Source organism: Callithrix jacchus, chromosome 7, assembly GCF_049354715.1.
Source record: "Callithrix jacchus isolate 240 chromosome 7, calJac240_pri, whole genome shotgun sequence".
Classification (NCBI taxonomy): domain Eukaryota; kingdom Metazoa; phylum Chordata; class Mammalia; order Primates; family Cebidae; genus Callithrix; species Callithrix jacchus.
Genome location: NC_133508.1, coordinates 155,125,464 through 155,148,090, shown reverse-complemented (window position 1 = coordinate 155,148,090; position 22,627 = coordinate 155,125,464). Strand labels below are relative to the sequence as shown.

At 46.2% G+C, this 22,627-nt stretch overlaps 1 protein-coding gene across 2 annotated transcripts; it reads left to right on the top strand.

Moving 5' to 3' along the window:
• Positions 1–5,734: 5,734 nt before the first annotated feature.
• TRIM45 (tripartite motif containing 45) lies at positions 5,735–19,681 on the top strand. 2 transcript variants are annotated; one of them, XR_008473124.2, is made up of 7 exons: positions 5,735–6,653; positions 8,555–9,288; positions 10,545–10,674; positions 11,583–11,697; positions 13,757–13,883; positions 14,733–15,080; positions 18,045–19,681. XR_008473124.2 is itself a non-coding variant. In XM_035252590.3 (6 exons), exons 1-6 carry the CDS (start codon positions 6,166–6,168, stop codon positions 14,879–14,881), a joined length of 1,743 nt encoding a protein of 580 aa, XP_035108481.3. In that variant the 5' UTR covers positions 5,735–6,165; the 3' UTR covers positions 14,882–19,681. The 2 variants fall into 2 exon arrangements, 1 of the variants encoding a protein (XP_035108481.3); XM_035252590.3 differs by having other exon boundaries at positions 14,733–19,681.
• The last annotated feature ends 2,946 nt before the right edge of the window (positions 19,682–22,627 follow it).

The window sequence follows — 22,627 nt, the reverse complement described above, 5'->3', positions numbered from 1 at the left end:
AGGAAGAGGAAGGAGAGGAGGAGGAGGAGGAGGAAAAGAAGCCAGGCCTAGTGGCTCCCTCTGGGAGGCCAAGATGAGTGGATCACCTGAGGTCAGGAGTTTGAGACCATCCTGACCAACACAGTGAAACCCCCATCTCTGCTACAAATACAAAATTAACTGGGTGTGGTGGCACATGCCTGTAATCCCAGCTACTTGGGAAGCTGAGGCAGGAGAATTGCTTGAACCTGGGAGGCAGAGGTTGCAGTGAGCCAAGATCACGCCATTGCACTCCAGCCTGGGCAACAAGAGAAAAACTCCATCTCAAAAAAAGAAAAAAGAAAAGAGGGAGAGCTAAGGACCTTGGGAACTAGCAACGTTTCAGAGCGAAGTGGAAGAAGCAGTGCCCTATAGAGAAAAAGAGAAGAAGTCGGAGCAGCAGGAAGTAGAAGAAAAATCAAGAGTAGCATATGGCAACAGAAGAAAAAGAAAATTTCAAGAAGAAAGTTGTCAGTGTCAGATCAGGTGTGGAGGCTAATCCCAGCACTTTGAGAGGCCAAGGCTGGAGGGTCACTTAAGCCCAGGAGTTTGAGACTAGCCTAAGCAACATGGTGAGACCTCATCTCTAAGAAAATAAAAATATTAGCTGGGCATAGTGGCACACACCTATAGTCCCAGCTACTTGGGAGGCTGAGGTAGGAGGATTGCCTGAGTCCAGATTGAGGCTGCAGTGAGCTGTGATCACACCACTGCACTACAGCCTGGGCAATAGAGTGAGACCCTGTCTCAAACAAACAAATCAACAAAAAACACTGTCAGTGTCAAACCCTACAGTGAATCCAGTTAGTTAAAAACTGGAAAGTATCGAATGGATTTAGTAAGTAGGAAGTTATTGGTGACTTTGGCAAAGGCAAGTTCAGAGGAACTGTGAGACCAAATGCCAGATTGCACTGTGTTTAGGAGTGAAACGCAAGGGGAAGAATCAGAGAAGCAAACGTAGACCATTCTTTTCCTGCAGCTTGGCTATAAAGAAGCAGAGAGAAATTGGGAGTTACAGAGGGGAAGAGGGTAGACGGAGAGACTGAAGCATGGGCATGAGCAAAAAGAAAGATCCATCAGAAAGAAGACAAACAGAAGAGACAGAGGAGGCAGGCGGGGCTGAACTTCAGAGCACAGGTCTCAGGAGAAAGAAGGAAGGTTGGTGACAGAGAGAGATGGAATGGTGAAAGATAAGTCTGACAGAGCTCTCTGGTCCCTTTTCATATATTCACTCAATGTCCGGTGGCACTGATCAAGCAAAGTGCCCAAACCAGACTTGCCTGATTTCCTGATGGGTCATCCTCCCTTCCTGGCTTTTTTGCCTTCAGTGTCTTCCCGTCTTGGGCAACAGGGGTGGGCTGAAAGTCTTTAGAGACTTTGATGAACTCCAGTCACTTTCATTGGTCCTGCTCCTCTAATCCCATGGCATTTGCACTTCCCTTTAACCATCTGGGGACCCCAGAAAGATGAAGCAATGCAGGAGCATGGAACAAGACACTGGACTAATTCTGAGAAAGGAGCATCCTTAGCGAATCCTCTCTCATCCTGTGATGTCACCCTATACCACCTATGGTCTGCACTGTCCATAAAACTCTTGGTTGAATGTGGCCCTGTTTGTCCTCCCATTATTTGAGATCACCATTCTCTCCTTCATCAATACCTCAGGTCTTTATCAAATGACTACCGTGGGTAGGTTGCCAAGGTTTTTCATCTTAACAAAGACAGAGTATATGTGCACGTATGTGATATATATATAGTGTGTAAATATAAACACTTATGCAGGCCGGGCGCGGTGGCTCAAGCCTGTAATCCCAGCACTTTGGGAGGCCGAGGCGGGTGGATCACGAGGTCAACAGATCGAGACCATCCTGGTCAACATGGTGAAACCCCGTCTCTACTAAAAATTACAAAAAATTAGCTGGGCACGGTGGCGCGTGCCTATAATCTCAGCTACTCAGGAGGCTGAGGCAGGAGAATTGCCTGAACCCAGGGGGCGGAGGTTGCGGTGAGCCGAGATCGCGCCATTGCACTCCAGCCTGGGTAACAAGAGCGAAACTCCATCTCAAAAAAAAAAAAAAAACAACAAAACACTTATGCAAATATATACACATACATAGATATACACACATAATAAATAAAAACAGTACACGAAGGTAGCACAAACTGCAAAGTGAATTATCTAGACAAAACAGCTTTTAGGCTCGAATCTGGAACCTTGAAATAAGAGAAAGCTTCAAGGGAGTAATGTGAAGTAGGCCTTACACAGAAGGGAAGGGCAGTTCATATAACAAAGGAAGGAGAATGTGGCTGACAAATTGGCAAAGACCAGGAAATGTATTTGGCAATGTTTAGGGAATAACTAAAAAAGTGAGTACCTAGAAAACGAGAGAAGCAAGAGAACTTGCTTTTCTATTTGAATCTATTGAGGAATCCAGATATTATCCTACAAAAATGTGGAGCTACTGAGGGTTTTAGAATGAAAACTGACTTGTACCATATTTTTATATATTTTTTACAATTAATTCGGAAGAACTGTGTAGATCAATTTTAAAAAATAAAGGGCAGGGATAATTCAGACACCATTTTGTGATACGTGAGGTGAGGGTGATAAAGAGCTATACCATTTAAAAAGTGTCTGCAGTGAGGTGTTGGCCGTGGGGACGGAAAGAAGTTAGTGCCTGCCTGGACACGGAAGAAGAGACAGGAGGCCAGCAGCACTGCAAGGTTTCAGGCAGGAGGGAAAGGAGAGTGATGATACTCTGGAGACAATCAAATAGGAAAATTCAGAGAGTACAGTTTAGTGACAAAGAAGTTCCGTGGAGCTTAAGCTATGTGGGACTTGCTGATACGAACACCTTTGAGTTCAGATTTAGAAATCGATGACCAAAGCTCCGGGAGACATGAGGACTGGAAGTGTGGGCCTGGGGATCACCCGCGGCAGAGATGCAGAGGCAAAGGTAGACGACAAAACGGAGGAAGAGGAACCAGTGAGGCTGGAGGGTATGAGAAGCAGCCCAAGAGGCAGAAGGCTAGGAGGGTGGAATATTACAGCAGTCTGGGAGGAGGCAAGTTTTAAGGATGAGGAAGTACAGAACTGTAAATACTAAGACTGACTGTGGAGAAAAGGCCAACGATATGGTCGCTCAGGATCTACAGGGAAGTCTCATTAGGAAGGAGGGGAGGAATAAACGGGTGATGACGGTTATAAGAGCAGACGGTGAGACCACTCCTTTGAGGCACAGGGTGGTGAGAACCGCCACCGTCGGGACTTCATCAGAACTCTCCGCAGAAACACAGACTGAAACAGGAGTAAGCTCTTCGGGAAGCAGGAGAGGTTGGGATCGAGAACAAAGATCTCGAGAAACTAATCTTGGCACTAAAGAATGACAGTTAGGAGAGGCACGAGGGGAGGTGCGATGAATCATGGATTTTTAAAGTAAAAAAAAAAAACAAAAACCAAGGCAGTTCTTCAGACAGCCTTGGTTTTCTCATCCATGGAAGGGAGTTAGCTGCAGCGTGTGTGAGGGATTTGATGCTTAGGACACTGAGAAAGGAAAGGTAGAGGTGGCCAGGCACGGTGGCTCATGCCTGTAATCCCAGCACTTTGGGAGGCCGAGGCAGGCAGATCATCGAGGTCAAGAGTTCGAGAGTAGCCTGGCTAACATGGTGAAAACCTGTCTCTACTAAATACAAAAAAATTGCCAGGCGTGGTGGCACCATGCCTGTAATTCCAGCTACTCAAGAAGCTGAGACAAGAGAATTGCTTGAGCACTTGAACCCTGAAGGCAGAGGCAGCAGTGAGCCGAGATCCTGCCACTGCACACTGGATTCCAGCCTGGGCAAGAAGATCAAAACTCCGTCTCAAAAAAAAAAAAAAGAAAGAAAGAAAGAAAAGAAAGGTAGAGGTAGCCGGGATATAATCTTCGACATGGCATCATAAGACTGTATTCAAGTTCCAGATATGCTAACTTGGGCTGGTCATGCAAGGGCTGGCAAGATCTCTTTGAGGCCATTTCCTTACGAAATTGTTAAAGGTTAAATGAGGTACTGCACGTGTAAATTATAAAGCACTTCTCAAACAAGAGAAGCCTGAAACTACCACAAGAAATGTGATACAGCATGAACAAGAGATGAAGTGGCGCACAGCCAAGCAGCAGGGAGGGGCAAGGTGAAAAGCAAGAATACACAGCAAACCTAAGTCCACACGGTTTGTGATTTCCTCCAGCCTGTTGGAGTGGAGAACGCAGATTCCGAGTGAGAGTAGGTGCAAGAAGGACAAGAGGCTGAAAAGAAATCTAGGCAAGGGCTATTTAAAAATCTTTGGGGACATGCTTACATTTGGAGATTACATGCAAAATTTACACAGAAGTGGCATTTGACTCATTGGCGTGTTATATTTTGGAAATGGCCAAACATTTCATTTTTATATTTTAGTTTTTTTTCCATATTTTGGGGTTAACTTTTTTTTTTTTTTTTTTTTTTTTTCAGATTCTATATTTTTAAGAGCTTAGGCTGCAGACAGTATAGCTAGAGCACGAACCGGGTACATGAAGGCATCAGTGGAACAGCCGCCCACTGGGTCCAAATGAACAAAGAACGCAGTGAGGGCCCGGTAGACAGGAACAGGTGGAGGGAAAGGGGCAGCTGTTACCATGTTGGGGATTGTGGAGGATCAGGAGACTCCTGGTAAGTAGAGAAGGCGGCCCTGTAATTCCAGCGAAAGGGGTGGGACGTGCTCATCTCCCCAGTGAGTGCTGGGCCCACAAAGCGCTTGCCCCTCATTGCCACCATCCACTGTCCCATTGTGACTAGGCAGGAGCCCTCCGTGATTGACGGATAAGAACGGCGGGTCCAATTTGTTCAGCTCGTTTCTGTCACACGGAACTGTGGGATCCTGGATGACAAACATTCATTCTTCCCGGACGGGGAAACAAAGCCTTTCCCGAGCCCGCGCAGGGAGGGCGGCGCTCCCCGGGCCGGCTCCAGTGGAAATTTGAGACCTCGGCTCCACGGTCTCGCGAACCGGCTCCCGGAACCCCGTCACCCCCGGAAAACACCCGAAGCCAGGGAGCCGCGGGCGTGCCTGTACCCCGCACGTGAGGCCTGGAGGGGCCTGTGAGCTCCAACAAGCTCCGGAGGACAAAGGGGAGCCTCGGGGCCACACACCCGCCTGGAGGAGAAACGTCTGGCGCCCCCGGGGGGTCGAGGCCTCGAGAGCCGGTACAACGTCTCCCACGCCCAGCGCCGGGCCAACTGACAGTGTCATCCACCAATGGGAGGGCCCAGTCTGCGTTCGTGGGCGGGACCAGTCCGAGGGGAGAAGGGGGGCCGTCCCCGCGGCAGGTCAGAGTGGTCCTGAGGCCGCCGTGCTCACCACGGAGACACAGGGACAGTCCCCGTGCAACAGTGACGCCGGCTACACTATGCCGCTCGCTCTCAGCCTTGGCCTTTCTCTCCCCCCGCGCTCCAGGCCCTTCGGCCGCCCCGCCCACGGCCTTGTTAGGCCCGTCCCCCGCGTGAGTGAACCGGCGAAGATGTGGCGTTGCCAAAGCTTATTGGATGCTTAGCGGCGTCACTCTGGAGGGCGGCGGGGCCCGGAGCGGCGAGGGCCGCCCCTCTCGGATGGTGATTGGACTCGCCGGAGTAGACCGGGCTGGGATTGGTCCGAGGCGGGGCGAGAGCCCGCGGGCGTCCCGGGCCCAGGCGCGGGGGAGGCGGTGGCCGCCGGGACGCCGGAGGGGGCGCTTCGCAGAGGGAAGGAGCGGGAGGGCCCCTACCTCATCGCGCGGGGGCGGGGGCGGGGGTGGCAGTGGAGGGACCGAGACGGGCAGGGGTGACTGTTGGCAGCAGGACTAGCTGGAGACCTAGACCCGGAAGCGCGTCCGGGGAGGGCTTGGGGGTGCAGGAGGGCGTGGGCGTGTCTGGTGTGGGATGCAGTGGAAAGGAGGGGGCTCCTTTGTAGATCCGTGGGTGGCTCCTTTGAGGAAGCCTCTTTTTCCCCTCTGCCTTTTTATTTGCCGGCGAGGGAATCCCCGTGGTCTCTGTTCAAGTTCTGGAAACTTTCTCTTTGGGTGGGCTTAATCATCTGCGACTTCATCGTAGAACTGCCCGGGGCCCTTTCTGACATTGGTCACAAACGTGGGGAGAATGTCAGAGAACAGGAAGCCGCTGCTGGGCTTTGTAGGCAAACTCCCCGGTGGGACTGCACTTGGGAACGCAGGCAAGACTCACTGCCCCCTGTGCATGGGGCTTTTCAAAGCCCCCAGGCTCTTGCCCTGTTTGCACACAGTTTGCACCACGTGTCTGGAGCAGCTGGAGCCCTTCTCAGTAGTGGACATCAGAGGGGGAGACTCTGACACAAGCTCCGAGGGGTCAATATTGCAGGAACTCAAACCACGAAGTCTGCAGTCGCAGATCGGCATCCTCTGTCCGGTATGTGATGCTCAGGTGGATCTGCCCCTGGGTGGAGTGAAGGCTTTAACCATAGACCACCTGGCCGTGAATGATGTGATGCTGGAGAGCCTGCGTGGGGAAGGCCAGGGCCTGGTGTGTGACCTGTGCAACGACAGGGAAGTAGAGAAGAGGTGTCAGACCTGCAAAGCCAATCTCTGCCACTTCTGCTGCCAGGCTCATAGGTAAAGATGGGACACTCCACCAGGTGTAGCTTAAGAGGAAGTACAAAGAGGTGTCAAGACAGAAATCCCTCGGTGAGCAGATGAAATACCGCGGAAGGTCAAAGAGCACTTACTCCGGCACAGCAGTTAACCCGGTCAGCCTTATATAGTACTGTAGCAACAGCAACAGAGGTTTGCATAATCTTTTTCAATTTCCAAAGTGCAGCTACGTTTCCTTCAGTCGTCAGTCATTCGTGTACAATAATTGTACGTGCAGGAGAAACAGGAGAATGAATATAATAGCATAGATCCTGCTCTTGATCTTGTTTGATCTTGCAGCTCTTACAGAAAAGCAGGCACTGTTCCCCATTTATTAATTGGGGAAACTGAGGCTCAGCAATATTATGTGATTTGCCAAGGCCCTATAGTTGGTAAGTGTGTAACACCTGAGTATTGAATCTAGATCATTTTGACTACATTCCACTAACCCATGCTACCCTCCTAGAATAGGAGAATTGAATAGAATAGGTGATGCTTGGTTGGACCTCAGCTTTTGCTTTGTACCTTAGAGTTACCCTGGAGCTTGGTGAGGTGGGCTTGTAGGTGTTAACTGGGATGCAGACTGTACCTTTTATGGCATTTGGTGAAGAGTTTGCCAGATGGATCACTTTTGTCCCTTCTTACCTTCCTTACCCCATCCTAGGACACGAAAATATAAAATGACCACAGTGTTAGGATTAGCCTAAAATAGATTTCAGGTTCTAATTTCCATTTATTTTCTGGTCACACTAACAGAACAAGTTTGTAGACTTCACTCTATTTTTAACTTGTAATTATGTGATAGTCCCTGCGACTGTCTTGCTGCCAGCCAAACCAGCTGACCCTATTTTCTCTGCAGCTACTCTTCTGCCAGAATAGGCATATAAGCTTCAAATTGATACAATGCTAATGGAGGAACTCTGAACAGTCACCATGTTTTCCTAGGGATTTCCCTGAATCTCTAGAGAGCTATTACAGGAAAGGAATTTAAAAAAGACCTTTGATTCTACTAACCATTGGTTTCACACTTTCTTTTCTTTTTTGAGATGGAGTTTCACTCTTGTTGCCCAGGCTAGAGTGCAGAGATGCGATCTCGGCTCACTGCAACCTCTGCCTCCCGGGTTCAAGTGATTCTCCTGCCTCAGCTTTCCGAGTAGCTGGGATTACAGGTGTGTGCCACCATTCATGGCTAATTTTTTGTATTTTTAGTAGAGATGGGGTTTCACCATGTTAGCTAGGCTGGTCTCAAACTCCTGACCTCAGGTGATTCACCCATCTCAGCCTCCCAAAGTTTTGGGATTTACAGGCATGAGCCACTGTGCCTGGCTGGTTTCCCGCTTTCTAATAATGTTGATAATGTCTCTTGAAAAAAATTCTAGCCTGCTGATTTGGGTAATATAGGTACTGGACGATAGAAATGCTTTACAGAAATCTTAGATGCAAGCTAGATGAGATTTTGTGTCAGGAGCAGCTAGCTGCTTTTAATTGCTTGGACTTTATTGCTGTGTTACCTGGCATGGTTTCTGCCATGCCCTCACTGCCAGCTTACCTTAGGAAGCAGACTGTGGCTCTTGGCTAAACTCTTTGGGGAAAGTTCTAGCATGCAGTCACAGTCTTGCAACCTTCTACAAAGGTATGTACCAAGCCAGAGCCCTGGTCTGTTTACATGTTACTGAACACAACAGCCCTTTCAGGCAGGGTTTGTCCCCACTGTACAGATGAGGAACGGGAATCAGAGAGGATCATACAACTAGAGGTTAGAGCAAGGAACTGAAATAAAATTTGTTTAACTTCAGAGCCTGTGCTCCTAAAACCTCTCTGCCCAACTATTCCCAACTAGAATTGTTCCCTTATTTCCTGTTATTGACTCTGTTTGCCCCTAGGCGGCAGAAGAAAACGACTTACCATACCATGGTGGACCTAAAGGACTTGAAAGGCTACAGCCGGATTGGGAAGCCCATCCTCTGTCCTGCTCACCCTGCGGAGGAGCTGAGGCTGTTCTGTGAGTTCTGTGACCGGCCCGTGTGCCGGGATTGCGTGGTGGGGGAGCATCGAGAACACCCTTATGACTTCACCAGCAATGTCATCCACAAGCATGGGGACTCCGTGCGGGAGCTCCTCAAAGGTACTCAGCCCCACGTGGAAGCCCTGGAGGAGGCCTTGGCTCAGATCAAGATAATGAACAGTGCCCTCCAGAAGCGAGTGGAGGTAGTGGCAGCTGATGTCCGGACATTCTCAGAGGGCTACATTAAGGCCATTGAGGAGCACCGTGACAAGCTGCTGAAGCAGCTGGAAGACATACGGGTCCAGAAGGAAAATTCCCTGCAGCTGCAGAAGGCCCAGCTGGAACAGTTACTGGCAGACATGCGGACTGGAGTGGAGTTCACCGAGCACTTGCTGACCAGCGGCTCAGACTTGGAGATCCTCATCACCAAGGGGGTGGTAGTAGAACGGCTCAGGAAGCTGAACAAAGTTGAATATAGCACCCGCCCTGGAGTAAATGATAAGATACGCTTCTGTCCTCAGGAGAAAGCAGGCCAATGTCATGGCTATGTGATCTATGGGACCATTAGTACCAAAGAGGTTGATCCAGCCAAATGTGTCCTACAAGGAGAAGGTAGGAAGGCATTTCCCATGGACACTGAGAGGACAGTGGACAGGGAGATGGTGTGTAAAGATTGGTGGCTCGTTCTGCTAGGAAGCCTGCCCTACTGACCAGGTTACCAAAGGTGGGAGATAAACTGATCTAAAAGACAGTGACCCCCACCTTTGCTCTTTCTGGTTTGTTCTGGTTAGGGTACAGTTAATACTCAATACAGGAGTGAGGCTTGACCCTTTTCCAGTTCAGAGAAATAGTAACGGCCGAGAAATGCACAGATCATGTTTTCTTTCTATCAGATGGCAGAACACACAGTGCCCGTTGGAGGTAACAGCAGTGCTAGGGCCAGAGGAAATTCTGCCTGCTCAGAGAGGAGCACGGCAGGCCCTGGATGGCTCAGATCAAGTTCTGAAGGGGGTTTCAGAAGAATGAGGAAGACGAGATTATGGTTTCCTTTCTTTTAAGCCCTTTTGGTTCACATCAACCTTACTGGCATTTTAAAGGCTATGGTAGGTGTTTCATTTAACTGGGGGGCGTTTCCCTTTCTGATGGAAGCATGTTATTCAAACATAAAGTCAGTCCTGATAGGAAGACAGTATCTTAGAATCATCCGACCCTGACACAGGCATTCTTAACTGTTTGGAAGTCCTAAATCTCTTTGAGAATGTCGTCTCCTACAGAAACACCCAGTAACTTGGACATACAATTCCAGATTTTTAGACTCTTCATAAGCCTTTCCATAGACCTTGTAGTAGTTCATGAACCTCAGGATAAGAAACCCTGTTTCATCTGAATGCTTGAGTAGGGGCTGTAGCTACTGGATATCCCCCAACACCTTGGCATGAGCTACCACGTTGCAGAGGATCTCACAAGATGGAGGGTCGTGAGGCTGGTCAGCTGTACCTCCCACCTAGCGCAGCAGGAGCCGGAGCCTGGGTGGATGGTTTTGGTGTTACTAGCCTCTCTTACAGGGGCTAAAGGTTTTCTTCTGTAAATACCTAGGTCAGCCCTGAGTATTTTCAAAGCCTCCCTGGACTGAAGGTAAGGTCCAGGATCCTTTGTGATCCAAGCAGCTGCTAGCTGAGAATGAGGTTCACCAGGAAGGACTCCCAAGAGGTGTACTCTGGGAGGCAGAAGGGGACAGAAAAGAAAGGGAGCCAGGGTGGTTACAGTAAACAGGAAAGCACAACCCTTTGTTCCAAAGAGAAAAAGCAAGATGGAGATGTTGCTGCAGTTTGCATTTGAGGTGAAGATCAAGTGTTTATCTTTTTCAGATCTCCACAGAGCCCGGGAGAAACAGACAGCCTCTTTCACCCTGCTTTGCAAGGATGCTGCAGGAGAAATCATGGGCAGGGGAGGAGACAACATTCGAGTTGCCGTTGTCCCTAATGACAAGAAAGACAGGTTTGTATGACACAATTAGGTGTCATGGATAACAGGCAGTGAGGAAACTGGAAACATGAGGTCCTTTCAGATATTGGGGCCGGGCATGGTGGCTCACACCTGTAATCCCAGCACTTTGGGAAGTGGAGGCAGGAGGATCACTTAAGCCCAACAGTTCAAGACAAGCCTGAGCAACATAGGCTGGTCTCTACAAAATAAAAAAATTAGCTGGGCATAGTGGCATGCACTTATAATCCCAGCTATTCAGGAGGCTGAGATGGGAGGATCCCTTGAGCCCAGGAGGTTGAGGTTGCAGTGAGCCGTGATTGCACAACTACACTCCAGCCTGGGCAACAAAGCAAGATCCCAGCTCAAAAAAAAAGATACTGGAGTGTAACTCAGTGGTTACATCTTACCTCCCCATAATGCTATGGAAGAAATGTTATATGACCAAATGTGTTTTCTTGTGTGGGTTTTGTATTCAGTTCTCTCTCAAAGCTGCTGCCCCTCAGATTATTTTCATCTCAAGCTTTAGAATAGATTGAAAAATCTTCTATGGTTAGGCTGAATGGTACCCCTTCCAAAATTCAGCCTCCCTTTGCTACTAAATTATGCCTGGAGCATGTTTATATTTCTCTGGAATTGGAGTATGGAGGAGGGATAGCAGAGCAAGAGGGTTCAACCTCTTGCTATTGAAAAGGACACAATATATTCAAGGAATTTGTCTGAATATCAGACTAAATTGGAATCTATGCTGTTTACCTTCTGTTGTATAATTAACTTGTGAAGCAAATGAAAGAAGCACCCTGTTTGGGGTTATTTAGCATTAATATTGAATGGAATGGTACAGAGTTTACATTCTGAAATAGTAGCAAGTGAAGCTGGCTTGTGGGAGTGAGTGGTGTGTTTTGGCTTTTATCTCCATTTAGCCCAGTCCGAACGATGGTCCAGGATAACAAGGATGGGACATACTACATTTCCTACACCCCCAAGGAACCTGGTGTCTATACTGTGTGGGTCTGCGTCAAGGAGCGGCATGTACAGGTAAGACTGGTGCACGTGCCTCCCTGAGCTCCCTTCACCCTGGTCCTCCGGGTGCTACTGTCTTAGGATCTGGAGACATTGCACGTAGGATCAGCTCTACAGGGAGACTGAATAGAATCCCGTGGTATTCTTCACTTTAGAAACAGCCTAGATTTTGCTACTGCTCTGCTTAGAGGATGCTGTGGACCATAAGAACCCTCTATCTCTGTGTCACTTCCTGGCAGTTATGCTTATAGTTTTTCCTTCTCCCAGTTGGTTTCTTAGGATTCTTAATATGGAGGAGATGTCTTGATCACAGGAGGTGATCTGCCAGCAGACAACCATGCATATTCAAAAATAGCATCTAGCTCAGGGTTTTCCCGCCTTGTCCAGACTGGACATGAACACAGTTGGGAGGGTTATGCCCCCTCCTCACAACTGATCTCTCTGCCTAACCATCTGCCCGTGTCATTTTCTACTCTGTTTTACATAGAGGTTTTTCTGTTACTGTGGCTACCATAAACAAACAAATATACCAAACAAGTTATGTTACCATGGTTACTACAAACAAGTTAACACAAACAAGTAGAGCACCTTCTGCTTTACAGATTATGAGTTTTTAAAAATTGGGTGACACTCACAGGTCCAGCGGAATCTCTCTGCTGACACTGTCATAGAGGTTTCCCTCCACAGAAACCAACACTTGACGGGGACAAGAAAATACCATACAGCATCATGGTATGTTAGCTTTATGATTTGTGGACTTAGGAACACGCATATTTAATAGCCATTTATTGTTTACCTAATATGGTATGTCAGGAACAGGCTATGTGTTTTTACATACATTATTTCAATTTTCTTCAAAGCTACGCAGGCACAGGGATCATTGTCCAATTAGCCTGAGACCAAACTTGCTACAATGCACAGGAAATGTAGCAAAATAGGAATTTGAACCTATTTCTTTGAAATGCCAAGTTGTTTTTTAACTGGATTGTAAACTCTTTAAGAGGGGAAATTTAAAATCTGAAAGACTTCTAAGGTGCTGGGCTCTCTGCTTTGTGTTTTATCAAACTATGTGGCTCTCACATAAGGATAGGCACATCGCAACTTATTAAATATTTAAATTGGGCATGATGGTGTGCACCTGTAATCCCACCTACTTGGGAGTATCATCTGAGCCCAGGAGCTCAAGGCTGCCGTGGGCTATGGTTGTGCCAGGGCACTCCAGCCTGGAGAGAGAGTGAGATCCCATCTTTAAAAAAAATAAATATTTTGTGTTTAACATGGGATATAAAGTAGAGAATGAAAGTTATCCTTAAAGGAAAGGAGACGGATGGGAGTTACTAATTTGAGAATTATTCGCTGTACAGATTTAACCTTTCTCCTTTCCCTGTGTCTTCACAGTCCCAGAATAAGTGGGTGAGTAAACAGATAAGTCACGCCCAGGATGGAAAGAGAGGCTGGCTTGGTATGTGAGGAGAAGAGGCACAGGGCTGAGAAATTGGAGAAGGGACCACAGGATGTTTGCGGTTGCAACATTCTACTTATTACCCCTGAGGTTCCTTAAGAATTGAGATTGAGAGTCCCAGAGAAGAGAAGTCAGTCTGAGATTACTAATGTATTGAATGACCTAGATACTTAAACTTCATACAAGGATAGAGGCAGAATCCATTAAGAAAAGCTTAAGCTTACTGTAGCATGGGCTTCTGCTTTTTCTGCCATCTTGCAGAACAATCCCCAGCTAATACAGATGCACTGAAAATGGAGGCGACTCTGTGACTCCTGTCAGTGTTCAGCAGGTTCAGCTACACGGAATCAGTCAGTACCTAGGCTGAGTAATTAGCATCTGTGGTGAAAAGCATGGTAGGAGGGCTGCATAGACTCTGTGATGCTTCCACTGCATCTGTATCTGCACCCTCTCAGCTGAGCAGGGTCCTTGTCCTCTAATCTGTTTCTCTCCTGCTGTCATCGTGCCTCAAAGGGCAGGCCCTGTGCCTGACTCTGTTTAGCATATACCGATGCTCCGCACATCCTGTAACTCATAAGGTGCTGTTCTTTGCTCTTGGTCTGAACGCTGAAGGGCTCACCATTCACTGTGACCGTGAGGAGAAAGCACCGCCCACACCCAGGCGTGTTTCACTGCTGCACCTTCTGCTCCAGTGGAGGCCAGAAAACCGCTCGCTGTGCCTGTGGAGGCACCATGCCAGGTAAGGAGAAAGCACTACCCTCTGGGCCTTTCTGCCAGCAGTAGGAATACAGCGACAGAGCCTCCCCTACCACACAGCCACTAGACATTTGGACTTAGGCTCTGCTTCCAGGAAGTACAGTCTGTGATTGTAGAGACACCACTGTTGTAAAAGTTTCACTTAAAGCTTCCTTGTTCTGAGTGGAAATAGCAGGCATAAAAGCTGAGTTCTGCTTTGGTACAGCTCCTGTGAGCCCTGTGCTGCTTTGTAGGATTCTCAGTTTGTCTGTCCCTTTCCAGCAGCCTGAGCAGTGTGAGAACTGTGGACCCATCTTATTCCTTTTAAAACCTTAAATAAATTCTAAAGGAGGCATGACTGGAGGAGTGGATGATTAAACCAACTGAACAAGGTCAGGTCTTTTAGGGGCAGGGAAAGAGTGGAGTCAGTGTAGGTAAGGGATCTAGTACTTTTCTAAAAAAATTATTCTATTGGGTTCACTCTAATAATGGGCCATAATATAGGCTTTGTGTCCTTCTGTATAAACACTTCAGGATCTACTTTTTTATGTTCACCAACCTACCCTTCTTTATTTCAAGGATTTTACAGTTAAAGTCCAAACCAATTTATTTTACAGTTAACGTACAAACTAGTTTGCCTCCTTCAGGTGGTATCACTACAGCAGTCTTAGAATTCTGGCTAACATGAGTTGATTTGCTGTGATCAATTTTGAGGGTGTTTGTCTTGCCAAGATTTTCTTAGGTATTTTCACTCCCAGGAATCTGCATGTTTTCAGGAGGTCTAATTTCCATGGTGACTGCTGGACTCCACTCTAATGGTCGATTTTTTTCCTTTCCTCTTTGTACCATGCAGGTGGGTACCTAGGCTGTGGCCATGGACACAAAGGTCACCCAGGTCATCCCCACTGGTCATGCTGTGGGAAGTTTAATGAGAAGTCTGAATGCACGTGGACAGGTGGGCAGAGTGCACCGAGGGGTCTACTTAGGACTGTGGCGCTCTGATGAGTTTGTGCTCAGCCCGTTAAAGCTGCAGTCACACCACTTCAGGTTTCCAGAGGACCCAGACCTTCGTTCATTCTAAAGAGACTGATAAAAACAAAGTGCCTTATCTTACATTGGAGTTCAAGTGCTCTTTTGTTATTCACTGATGGTACTTGTGGATGGTTGAGCACAAAAGACCACCTCTACGTTTATCTTAAAGGTAGGTTAGCAGCGTTCTTTCTCTACCACAGGACACTCCTTTTCATTTTGTACAGTACGGAGGTATCTATTCCATTGGAACTGAAGGGTCATGGGGGTAGTTTAGTTCCTCATTTTCTGATATAACCTTTTTTTATTTTTCTCTGAGCTACACATTATTTAGATATTTCCCCTAGAGATTAAAGCTTCCTTTCATCCTGTCCACTTTTTGTTAGCGGTGGCCTTTCAGTGGATTTACTGGTACGTGTTTTGTGATTGTGATAATGTGGTCTTGTTTTGGTGAGTGTCCCCCTCCTTCTCTACGCCATGTCAATCTTCTCCCCCAAAGCCTGAAAGATTACTCTTTGGTCAAGGGCATACTGGTGTTGAAATAGAACCTCACACATTTATTGCTGTTCTACTCATGCCAGAAAAATCTAGATACCTTTAGGATTTTAACATCTGTTTTTCAGTCGAGTACTCTTTAGAGTAGTTTTCACTTTTGTCTCCATACCTGGAAAGTTAACTAGAAGCTTTGACTCTTACTGTGCCTTCACTCATAGTGTGCCTTCTTAGCTGCTAGAGAAATCTGGGGAGAGGAAGTACACAGCACTAGTGCCTCAGCCCTGCCAAGGTCTTCACTCTATATAATTTTGTTCTGAGACTTGATTTCTTATAGAGCAAAAAACTTAGCATGTATTAAATATAATTATTGAAATCTGCATTGTAAGATCCCTTAAGAAGTGGATGACTCATTTGAATGGTGAATTGGGTCAGGCAAAGGAAATGAAATAATTAGATGATGACTGGCAGATCACGGTGGAATACATTTCCTCCTTGAGGCCGACAGACATGGGCTACATTGTAGCCATAAATACTCAGATATTCTCTATTCTCACCCTTTTCTGGAAACATTCCCTTCAGCCTCTTTCTGATCTTCTCAAAACACATTCCTGCCCCTGTCATCCTCTCAAATTATTAGCTATTTGCTCTTTCTCAATCCTTCTGTCACTTGGCCCAGAAATATATGTCTTTTTAGCTTATCAATGCTGCTTTGAGATGAGTGTTTTGTGTGTGTGTGTGTGTGTGTGTGTGTGTGACAGAGTCTTGCTCTGTGGCCCAGGCTGGAGAGCAGTGGCACAATCTCGGCTCACTGCAACCTCCGCCTCCCAGGTTCAAGCAATTCTCCTGCCTCAGCCCCCTAAAAGTAAGCTGGGATTACAGGCACATGCCACCACACCTGGCTAATTTTTGTATTTTTAGTAGAGATGGGGTTTCACCAGGTTGGCCTGGCTGGTCTCAAACTCCTGACTTCATGATCCACCCACCTTGGCCTCCAAAGTGCTGGGATTACAGGCGTGAGCCACCGTGCAAGGCCGAGATGAGTGGTTCTTAACCAGGAGTGACTCTGCCCCGGAGAGAACATCTGGCAAAGTCTCAGCGACATATTTAGTTGCCACTAGTGGGGCAAGGTGCTACTAACATCTCTTGGGTAAAGGTCAGTGATGCTGCTAGTCACTTTACAATGCTCAGGACAGCTTCCTGAAACAAGTATCTAGTTCAAAATGTCAGTGGTTCTGCTGTTGAGAAACCCTGTTCTACAGCATTAGCCATACTTTTTTCTAAAAATGGCCAGCCTTGAAGCTCATGCCTTTCAGCTCTACAGCTTGCTATTCCTCCGTGGTTCAGCCATCTACTGAGCCCCAAATCGTTCCCCCTCATTCCTTGAAGATTATAGCATCAAGCTTGCTCTGACTCCGGTACAACTCCTTATCCGTCTGGAGATAACTCACTGTCTACGTAGATTTCTTAGTTCAGTGACCATTTCCCCAATGTTATTTTTTCCCTACTTACATACCCTAGATCTTGATTCCAACCACACCCTCTGCATAGTCTCAATTTCAAGCATCCTGCAACCACAACCTCCCACCTTTCCAGCTCACCCACTGACTACTAATTCTTCTACATTCTTGGAACCTACAATGCAGCGATTCAGCCACCTTCCTGTTGTTCCTCACCCACCTCAGGTCCTTCCCTTCATCCTTCCCAACTTAGATTCTACAGACCATCACTATAATCATTCTGTTGCATAGTCTCTGTCATTCTTGCCTGGCGTAACTCCAGCCCAGGTTAGATCCAATCTTCCATCTAACCTAACTGAATGATCTGGCAAAACAATGAAAGCATGATTAGTCTTACTTTAAATTTATGACCACCAATTTCAGTGGGCTCTTAGCACTGCCCAGTAGCCTGCAACATCTCCCCAGTTCATTTATTCTCCCACGCTTCTAGACAATTCATACTTTTTTTCCCTCTGACTCTAATTACTACCCCACCTCTACTCTGCACTAATGACCTTGCCAGGAATATTTCAGATTCAGAGGAGAATTTCCCTAGCCTCCCTACCACATGTACACATCTACCTAAATTCTTATCAAGAGCCAATTTCTATTGTGTACTGAATCCCATTCTGTAACTACTTCCCAGGAGCACTGCTCTAGTAATTTCCCTTTTACTGGACTGCTGACTTCAGAAAATAATCATGATGCAATATTCCCATCTTAAAATACAAATTTCCCTTTTGTGTTAGTTGGCTAGGGCTGCCATAACAATACCACGGACTGGGTGGATTAAACAACAGAAATTAGCTTTCTCACAGTACTGGAGTCTGGAAGTCCAAAATCTAGGTGCTGGCAGGGTTCCTTCTGGTGAGGACTCTATCCTTGGCTTGCAGATGGCAGCCTTGTTTCCACATGGCCGTTCTCCTGCATGCAGGTGCTCCAGGCATCTCCACATGAGGACACCAGTCCTGTTGGATTAGGATCCCATCCACATGATGCTGTTTAACCTTAATCACCTCCTTAAAGGGTTTTTCTCCAAATATAGTCGCATTGGGTGTTAGGACGGAGTTTTGGGGAGTACAACTCAGATAACAATTTCACATCCCCTTTAGCAACCTCTCCACTTTTCTGCTTCTCTTTAAAAGCACCTCGAAAGAATTGTTTGGTATCTCCAGTTTCTCTCTCTCTATGAGATCTAATCCAGTCTGACATCCCGAAGACTCCATTGAAATGGCTCTTGTCAAGATTACCGGGAAACTCCAGGTTACAGAATCCAGTGGTCAGTTCCCAATCTTTATCTTTTTTTTGACCACCCAATATCACAGAAATATTTTAAAAGATTTTTATACATTTTTATGTATTTTAAAATCTTTTAAAATATGTCAGCTTGTCACTCTTTTGCTCACCACTGCCCATTAGTGTCACATCTTAGAAAAGTGAGTCTTTGCATCAGCATGTAAGACCCCGCATGAGCTGGGTCCCTGCTCTTACTGCCTACCTATCTGCCTCCATCACCCTATTCCAGCCAAACTGTCCTGCCTGGTGCTCCTTAAACTCTCCAAGTATACACACACACACACACACACACACATATATATTTATATGAGTATATACATGCATGCACACACACACACACATATATTTATGAGTATATACATGCACGCACACACACACACACATATATTTATATGAGTATACACATGCACGCACACACACACATATATTTATGAGTATATACATGCACGCACACACACACACATATATTTATGAGTATATACATGCACGCACACACACATATTTATGAGTATATACATGCACACACACACACACACACACATATATATTTATATGAGTATACACATGCACGCACACACACACACACATATATATTTATATGAGTATATACATGCACGCACACACACACACACACACATGTATATTTATATGAGTATATACATGCACGCACACACACACATATATTTATATGAGTATATACATGCACGCACACACACACATATATATTTATATGAGTATACACATGCACGCACACACACACACATATATTTATATGAGTATATACATGCACGCACACACACACACACATATATATTTATATGAGTATATACATGCACGCACACCCACACACACATATTTATATGAGTATATACATGCACGCACACACACACACACATATATATTTATATGAGTATACACATGCACGCACACACACACACACATTTGGAGACAGAGTCTCTCTCTGTTGCCCAGGCTAGAGTGCAGTGACGCAATCTCAGCTCACTGCAGCCTCTGCCTCCATAGGTTCAAGTGATTCTCCCACCTCCGCCTCTGGAATATCTAGAACCATAGGCACACCCTACCATGTCCGGTAGAACCATAGGCACACCCTACCATGTCCGGTAGAACCATAGGCACACCCTACCATGTCCGGTAGAACCATAGGCACACCCTACCATGTCCGGTAGAACCATAGGCACACCCTACCATGTCCGGTGAATTTTTTGCATTTTTTTGTAGAGATGGGGTTTTGTCATGGTATCCAGGCTGGTCTCAAACTCTGGCCACCTCAGCCTCCCAAAGTGCTGGGCCAACACATGTATATTCTGTTCGTTGTCTGTCCTCTCGTACTAGATTGTAAGCTCTGTGAGGGCAGGGATTTGATATTTTTAAACTACCATACTGTTCCCTTGTAGGACACTTCCTGGCACATAGTAGAGACTTAATAGTATATCAGTGAATAAAGATCTGATTGGTAGAATTTTTAGTTTGGATCTCCTTGGTATCTGCTTTTACAAACCAAACTTCCCTTCTCCCAAACCCCAGTATTTGTCATTTAAACGAATACCACTTGGGAAAAAATCAGCCTTATCTCAAGCCTGTTGGATAAATTACATGAACCTGAGACCAGCCTTGAATTTTTCCAATTACCTCATCCATCTGGGGAACTGCTTGCCGTGAAGAAGCCATTGTATTATATCATCCTTCCCCATGTGTCTTTTAATGAATCCAATTTCAGAACTGAGAACAAAAAGCTTACCATTTGTTTCAGTTGGAGGTGGTTTCAGTGATTGGACAACTTTATGTAGATGAATTAACATTGCAATAGAAAATTTCCATAAGACATCTAGGTTCTAGCTGATGTGTTAGCCTTTAAGCAATATTAATGGTAACAATTCTGTTACAAATATTTGAAGTCTGTGCGTGGGTGTTGGGGGGTGATATTTCATGCATGCACTACAATGGAGTACAAACCCAATTTAATTCAGCTGCTTTGCCTGCTGAAAGACCGGCAACAGAGCCCAAGACTCCAAGGTGAAGCAAAAAAGAGTGGGAGGATTTAGGAACCATCCCCAGCGTGCTTCAGAAATCACCATTGAATTGTGAGCATTGAAGCATCAACAAGATGCAGCATTATGATGTAAGTTATGCCTCTGGTGTTACAGGTAAGAAAAAAGAGCCACAGGTAAGAGCCTCAGTCCTCTGGGATGCTGTAACAGGATAAACACTTTGGCTGTCTTGGATAATAAACACACACATACCTGTCAGCCCACCCATACTCTCATGTCCAAAATGCAGTAGTTGCTCAACTTTCCTCCAGACTGTATCGCTGTGTGGTAGGTTTGGCTCAGGAAAGAGGTGGTCCAATGAAGTGGATGCTAATTAGAAGCAGGATACAGTATAGGAAGAGGCATCTCACTCTGCCTTGTTAGCGTCTACATACTGATTTCCATTCTTTTATCACTTCCTCAGATCTTCCCTGACTAGGTCAAATCGTGTTAGCAGCCCTCCCAGCTGCACAGTCCTCTCCTGTAGCACTCACTCAGCATCAAGGCTGCTTTACGGCCACCCGGGGCTATCTGATTAATGCCTGTCTCCCTCAGATGCTGTCTCAGGAGGACAGGATGGGTTTTCAGGTTTGCTTATTTTATATTTGCAGTGCCCAGCAGTGCCTGGCATACAGAAAGTGTTCAACATACATTTCTGAATTGATGTATGAATAATTAAGCAAGAAAATAATCTCATCCTTCCTTTCTTATGTAGTCTCTGCCTATCCATACATTTGGATTTAGCTATGGAATCTGGGTAAGAACTCAGGATAGTAAAAACATTGTGTAGCTGCGTATCTGTCTCCCTGGTTCCCTCCCTGGGTTTTGCTTTTTTTTTTTCATATCCATCTCCATCCTCTAGCTACTGACTTCTGTGGTACTTTGTATTATAACTGACCCTGATTTCATTTTTAGTTATGAAAACATTTTAGTCTAGGCCATATGCCTAGGAATTCTGACCTTCTATTATAATTATCTTTGTGCCTACAGATGTGCTTTTAAATGTTTCCTGCCCTTTCCTCAGGCTAGACGTTATATAACGGATAGCAGCACAATATCCCACCTTGCAACCCTAATTCTCTCAAGGTATTATAGCAGATAGCGAAATTTCAGACAACCAGAGGCCACATTGAGCACTGGTGTCTCCATGCTTATCCTGTTAGTGCAGGAGAATCTGACTTGACCTTTGAGCCCTGCTAAAAGCTATTTCATTGAGCACCAAACAATCAGAACAAGGAAACAATTGTTTCCTAAATTGCCACACTATATCACTCACAGGATCACCAGAGAAAGAGGGCATGTCCCATAGAGAGAGAATTCTACCTAATGCTGTTTATAATGATTGCATGGCAACAGGAGTCTTTTTATAATTTAATTTTTGTTTTTTTGGAGACAGAGCCTTGCTCTGTGGCCCAGGCTGCAATGTTGTAATCTCAGCTCACTGCAACCTCCACCTCCCGAGTTCTAGTGATTCTCCTGCCTCAACCTCCCCAGTAGCTGCGATTACAGGTGCCCAACATCAGGCCTAATTTTTGTATTTTTAGTAGAGATGGGGTTTTGCCATGTTGGCCATGCTGGTCTCAAACTCCTAGCCTCAAGTGATCTGCTTGCCTCGGCCTCCCAAAGTGATGGGATTACAGGCATAAGCCACCGCACTGGGCCTGCAATAGGAGTCATCGAGGTTTTTAAAGGGCCCAGGACTCTGCCTCGCTGTGGCATGCACGATACTCCTACTTGATCAGTGTGACTCAAGCAAAGTCAAACTACAAACCTTCCATGAAGTCAGTGCTGTTGGGTAAGAAATACCTTCGAAATCGGGGGCTCACGGATGCTGCACTTTGGTGACATACATTCGTGTGACCTGACTCTAAGCTGCACCCATGCTGCCGCTTGTTCTCGTGTCCCCACACCTTGTCTCACAGCACTAACACCTGTGTGGCTCTTCATGGTTTTCAACCTCATACCATCCATGCCCAAGTCAGGTGCGATAGGCAGATGGAAAAGCAAATCCAGCCGCAATAGTGTGACATGAAGGCTGGCTGGCTGACACGGGCCAGACTCATAGTGTGGTCCCACAGTTAGGCCACTATGCTGTGGGATGCTGCCCACTGCTAGAAGGTGCAGAGGCCCGCCCTGCCATACCTAGACTTTGAGAAATGATTTACACTAAAATGAATATGAGCCAGAGATAGATAGATGAGTATCAGAATGCCAATGCTGTGAATTCATGAGACATTTCCATCCCAGCACTAGGATTTAAGAATGCATGTTTGGTATACTGCATTCCATTAAGGCAGTGGTTCCATTTTTTTTCTGCATCCACATCAAATCAATTGAATCTCACGGTTATGAGAACACCTACCCAAGACATAACTAGGTTGCTG

Bases quoted from the DNA above. Each gene is read 5' to 3' on its own strand.
- TRIM45 (XM_035252590.3), top strand. From the start codon at position 6,166: ATGTCAGAGAACAGGAAGCCGCTGCTGGGCTTTGTAGGCAAACTCCCC. The intron at 9,289-10,544 runs GTAGGAAGGCAT...TATCTTTTTCAG, and splicing joins ATGTGTCCTACAAGGAGAAG to ATCTCCACAGAGCCCGGGAG. The intron at 11,698-13,756 runs GTAAGACTGGTG...TGAACGCTGAAG, and splicing joins TCAAGGAGCGGCATGTACAG to GGCTCACCATTCACTGTGAC.